Genomic DNA, 5,333 nt, shown 5'->3' with positions numbered 1-5,333 from the left:
ACCAAATTCTGATGAAGCCTGAAAGTGCAATGCATGCAATATTATTTCACGTATAAATGACAAGGAACTAGCCTTCATGCACGCGCGCGCGTGCATAAGGTATTTTTTTAATCACGGCGTGCTATGCGCGATTTACATATTTTAAATATATTTATATGCGTAAATTGCTTCAATAATTTTTTTCAATGAAAAAAAGAAAGTCAAATATTTGAAGTAAATGAATAATATTAGACCATGCTAGAAGAAACCCCTCATCAACCAATCAAAACAGTTGAATCCGCATAATAAAACCGGTCTTTCAATTTCCATCTACATTCTATTGAATTTACATTAAGAATATAGAAAATAATATCTAATAAACAACTGATTAAATTACATTATTGCTAGCCTATTGTGAGATTAAGTTCACCCCTTCCCCCTTAGTCTAGATAACATCGTTTGTTAAAAAAAAGATCATTTGACAACTAATTGAATCACATTATTATGCACGTGTGAAAGACTTTTATTTTATTTTTTTTTATAACTGGCACTACACAGTGTTTAAAAATAGAGAAAATAATACAATTTATTGAATCACATTATTGTGCGCGTGCAAAATGCTTTTTTTTTTATCACAGGCAGTATGCGTCTCTTAAGATGTTTTGAACGTATTTAAAAATAGAGAAAATAATATTTAATAAACAATTGATTGAATCACATTTTTTCTAACTCATTGTGAGGCTAAGCCCACCCCCCCTTCCGCTTAGTCTAGATAATATTGTTTGCTCGAAAAAGAAATTAAAAAAAAACTAACCATTTGACAACTAATTAAATCACATTATTATGCGCGTGCGAAAGACCTTTTTTATAACCGGCACTATTCGCCTCTTAAGATGTTTTGAACGTGTTTGAAAATAGAGAAAATAATATTTAATAAACAATTGATTGAATTACATTATTGCTAGGTTATTGTCATGTACTAATTATTTAAAAAAACACTGTACGAAAAGAATTATTTATTAAAAAATACTGTTTATATGACGAAAATATCCCTGTATTATTTTGGACTACTTTTGAACTTTTTTGTTTGGAGGAGCATTTTTGTACAAATATTTTTGGTAAAGCCATGACCCCAAAATGGGGTTGCCGGCTTTATATGTAAATATATAACTAGAGCTTTTAGTCTATGGGAACTTATCTAACGTTAAGGTTATATATAACTTACTCAATTTGGTACTTGTCGTGTCCACGAAGAAAGAAAACAGCGTGAGGAAAATTAAACACGATCCGATCAAATGGTTTATGAATCAGGTGAGGGTGTTGGCTCATGGTGTGGACGTCCACTTCATGCAGTATACTACTTCACGTTGCTCTTTGCACTTAAATACTTAAGAGAACAACTGAAAATTAATTAGCATGAATGCAAAGGATAATTGAAAGGATTAATTAATCAGCCAGGAAGAAGTATCTAATACTACTACAACAACAACAACAAAACCTTGCCTTATTAAGAGGGGTCGGCCATATGAATCCTCCAACATCGTTGCACCAAAAAGTAGAATAAAATGTTACCTTTAGAGTCTAGAGAAGCTGCAATCATGTTAGCAGAAGAGCCAAAGTTTGTAGCTAGGCAAGCAGCGAAGGAGAAGTCACCCTCACCCATTAAGACCAACTCCAATCCTTGGAGTAAGTTCTAAAATTTCCCTTCTATGCCCACTCCATCCCCACCCCCCCCCCCCCCCCCCCCAAAAAAAAAAATCATTCCAACCCTTGTCCTAAAAATGAGTTGAGTGCTAGAACTCAAATACCAGCCAAGAAACCGGTTAATATATTGGCCCACTGTGCGTGCAGACACACTGTGCAAAAAGAGAAAGCGCCCTAGTTAACGCGCTAAAAGCATGGAAATGCGCCAAAAAGCAAGGAAAAGGGGACACTTTGAGGGGAAGTGGGGCCCAACTTGATGGTATTGTCGGCCACCCATATGCAATCTCATCTCCTTTATTTCTATCAGACGACATAGATTTTCATCTCCTTTAAATCTAACGGGTGAGATTCATTCTTTAATAATCTAGAGCTAAAATTTTAGGTTATAAGAGTTGAAGTAGAAAAACTATTTCTGGATTAAAAATTTTAAATTTTATTCCAAAGATTGAAGATGGTCTAAAAATATACTCTGAGAACTACTGTAATGTTTTATCCGTTTCTCTTGTTTATCCTCTTCCATTTGTCTCTTCTTCTTTTTTTTTATCTGAAATTTCTTGGAATTGTTTACTTGATCGTTGAAATATATAGAGTTACAGGATGGGGGTGGGTTCAAAAAATCGAAAACTGAAAAAAACCGAAAACCAAACCGGACCGAACCCGAAAAAAACCGAACCGAAAAAAAACCGAACCGAAACTCTCAAACCGAACCGAACCGAATCTGTCCAGTTCGGTTTCGGTTTTTGAGATTCGAAAACCGAACCGAACTGAACCGAACCGATATATATATTTAATTATTTTTTTCAATGTTTATAAATAGTTTAGTCATACAATTATAACAAAACAGAACTTGTTGTGAAGTTGGTTTTAGTGAAACTTTCCATGGTGGAGCGCATGGGTTCGAAACCTCTTCATGCCCCCCGGATTTTGGAGATTTTTTTTAATTTTTATAACCAAATCAACAAAACCCTAGCAGCCACACTTTTTCTATTTGTAATTGTCATTCCCCTCATCTCTCTCTCTCGTTCCCTAGCGCAGCCACACCTCCAGACTTCCTCCATGCCTCCAATTTCTCCCTCTTCTCTCTCTCGTCCCCTCTTCTCTCTCAGTCCTCCCTCTGGCTCCAACACCGATCCCCATGGCTGCGAGCGTGCAGACCCTGCAGCAACCCTTCTTCTCTCTCAGTCCTCCCTCTGCCTCCAGCACACCCATCCCCATGGCTGCGAGCGTGGTAACCCTGCGGCAACCCCTCTTCTCTCTCAGTCCTCCCTCTGGCTCCAGCACCCATCCCCATGGCTGCGAGCGTTCTGACCCTGTGGCATCCCCTATTCTCTCTCAATCAAAAGGTATTCAATTTTAGGGATTTAGGAAGAGTAACTTAGGGTTTTCTAGATTTAGGGATTTTGGGTTATTGATTTGCTGTTAGTGTATGCGATTCAATATTTAGATTTTGTGCTTGATTTCGTGAAGATTTCGTAAATGGTTTGTGATTGATTTCTTTAATTTTTGTTGTGTTGTGTTGTGTTGTGTTTGTCTTTTCGATGGAGTCATAGAAGGTGACTCTCTTTGTAGTGAAAAGATGGTCAATGCTTAAGATATAATTTTCTTTCTTTTCCTTTATTTATTTCATCCTGTTTAACATTGGATCTGCGGTTAAACTTTCAGGTTTTGCTCGTCGGTAGCCTAACTTATGATCCCAAAAAAGAAGACCAGGAAACTGGAGACTCTTTTCAAACTGCATATGTAAGGTTAAGTGTTGGGTTTATGTTTGATACTTGGATACAAGACAGCTTGCTTATCATTTTTCTCTTTTCAAGTTTCAGGTCATTTCTGGGCTGTTGCTAGTTCCCTTATGTGTGGCGCTGAGTGTTCTTTTAGGTTGGCATATTATCTACCTCACTTTGCAAAACAAGACCACAATTGAGGTTATTAGGAATTAACAAGTTGTATATTATTGTTCTTTTTTTTGCGGCAAATCTGATTTAGATATCTGGACCGCTATTTCATAGCACTTCTTTTTCCTTCTTTCTGGCAGTACCATGAAGGAGTGAGAGGTATGTGGCTTGCAGAGAAAGGAGGGCAAATATATTCCCATCCATATGATCGTGGTGGCTATAAAAATGGAGGTACTAGGCTTGATTTCGTGATAGATTTTGTCCCTTCCCTCGGCTTGTTTTGCTTGCAGCATTATGACTTTCTAAGGACTCACTCTTGGTTATGTGTAGCCACTTCAAACTTGAGTATGTAACTCAGTGAGAAGTGAGAACTAAAATGATCTTCAAGCAACCAGCGCATACTTGAATATGTACTTGACCATCTCAAATCATTCATCTCATACGCAGGACTCTGAAGTGCCTGTAAAAGTATCATGTTTCGTTGTTTGATTCAAACAACACGACAATGTGGAAGCCTAGTACCTCATGAATATTGAAAAACCGTCCTGGAGAGATGGAAACATGTCATATTTTTTATTTCTATCTTATGTTGTGGTTGTTTTGCATTTTTTGGAGAAAAAAAAAAACCGAAAAAAAACCGAAACCGAACCGGAAAAACCGAACCGAAAAAAAAACCGAACCGAAAAAAACCGAAAAAAATTTGGGCCGAACCGAACCGAAATTTCGGTTTGGTTTCGGTTTTGGCAAAAAACCGAACCCAGCCCTAGGGGCAACTGTTAGGCTCCCCATATGATTTAAATAATTACCATTTATCACTCCAAATTTATAGGCTCTACATGCGTGCGCGTCTATGGTAATTGTAGGGTCTTCTTGTTGGAAATTGGAAGACTGCTAATGCTTAACTCTTGTGAATCTGTGCACCTTTTGATCTAGATACATAAGTACTCACTAGTAAGTACTTATAAGAAATATTTTTGTTCATCACCTAATTTATCATTGTTAGAAGAGTTTAAATTTTAAAATCTGTGTAGTAGATAGACATCAATTTCAAAATCTAAAATCATCCAACTGTGATAAATAGGGCGATGAGATTATCACTATGTTATGGTGGTGAGCAAAAATACACCCTACTATATATGCTCACTTTTTTATTTTGGCACAATAATATTTTAACACATTTTATTGTTTAAAAAATAATAGACATTGTCACGCCTTGATCCCGACATACGTCCAGGATTGACATGTGACGTCATCAAATACCAGTATCTCTAGCACATCCCGCCTCCAAAAAATGGCAAAACACAACATTAGATCCAACTGCGCAATAATTCTTCGTAGACTTTATGGCTACATCTAACATCCTCATTAGATTGCTTACGTACCCTAAATAGGGATTAAACCATTCGTAGTTCATTATTTCACTACACTCAGAATATTCATCACATAAATCGTTATATCCCAACAATATACCACAATGCATATCATGCAATATTTCAAAGAACAAACGATGAAGCACAATCATATTCTCTAGCCATATTTATCAACAAGTCTAATCATAACAATAACAATGATATCCAACATAACAATCCCACATGACAATTAACATTTCCACTTCATCCATCACATAACTCATCATGTTTCCCACATAAAATCACAATTCATAGCGTGTAATATATTAAAGAATTAACAATGTACAATATTATTCTCTAGAAACATTGATCAACTAAAATAATCATAATAACGACACTCGTATCCAGC

At 36.4% G+C, this 5,333-nt stretch overlaps 1 protein-coding gene across 3 annotated transcripts; it reads left to right on the top strand.

Annotated features, from left to right (window-relative positions):
- The first annotated feature begins 2,785 nt into the window (after positions 1-2,785).
- LOC126587127 (probable protein S-acyltransferase 16) lies at positions 2,786-4,133 on the top strand. Of its 3 annotated transcripts, XM_050252103.1 has the most exons (5): positions 2,786-3,026; positions 3,346-3,423; positions 3,498-3,605; positions 3,716-3,806; positions 3,906-4,133. In XM_050252103.1, the coding sequence occupies exons 1-5, from the start codon at positions 2,973-2,975 to the stop codon at positions 3,926-3,928; spliced, it is 354 nt and encodes a 117-aa protein (XP_050108060.1). In that variant the 5' UTR covers positions 2,786-2,972; the 3' UTR covers positions 3,929-4,133. The 3 variants fall into 3 exon arrangements, with proteins under 3 accessions (XP_050108060.1, XP_050108059.1, XP_050108058.1); XM_050252102.1 differs by having other exon boundaries at positions 3,504-3,605; positions 3,716-4,133; XM_050252101.1 differs by having other exon boundaries at positions 3,716-4,133.
- The last annotated feature ends 1,200 nt before the right edge of the window (positions 4,134-5,333 follow it).

Source organism: Malus sylvestris, chromosome 10 (genome assembly GCF_916048215.2).
Source record: "Malus sylvestris chromosome 10, drMalSylv7.2, whole genome shotgun sequence".
Taxonomy (NCBI): Eukaryota; Viridiplantae; Streptophyta; class Magnoliopsida; order Rosales; family Rosaceae; genus Malus; species Malus sylvestris.
The sequence above is the reverse complement of the archived record's forward strand: the minus strand, read 5'-3'. Positions and strand labels throughout refer to the sequence as shown.

Excerpts from the sequence above, each read along its gene's own strand:
- LOC126587127 (XM_050252101.1), top strand. The coding sequence starts at position 2,973 with ATGGCTGCGAGCGTTCTGACCCTGTGGCATCCCCTATTCTCTCTCAAT. Across the intron at positions 3,027-3,345 it reads TATTCTCTCTCAATCAAAAG|GTTTTGCTCGTCGGTAGCCT; the intron begins GTATTCAATTTT and ends TTAAACTTTCAG. Across the intron at positions 3,606-3,715 it reads AAAACAAGACCACAATTGAG|TACCATGAAGGAGTGAGAGG; the intron begins GTTATTAGGAAT and ends TCTTTCTGGCAG.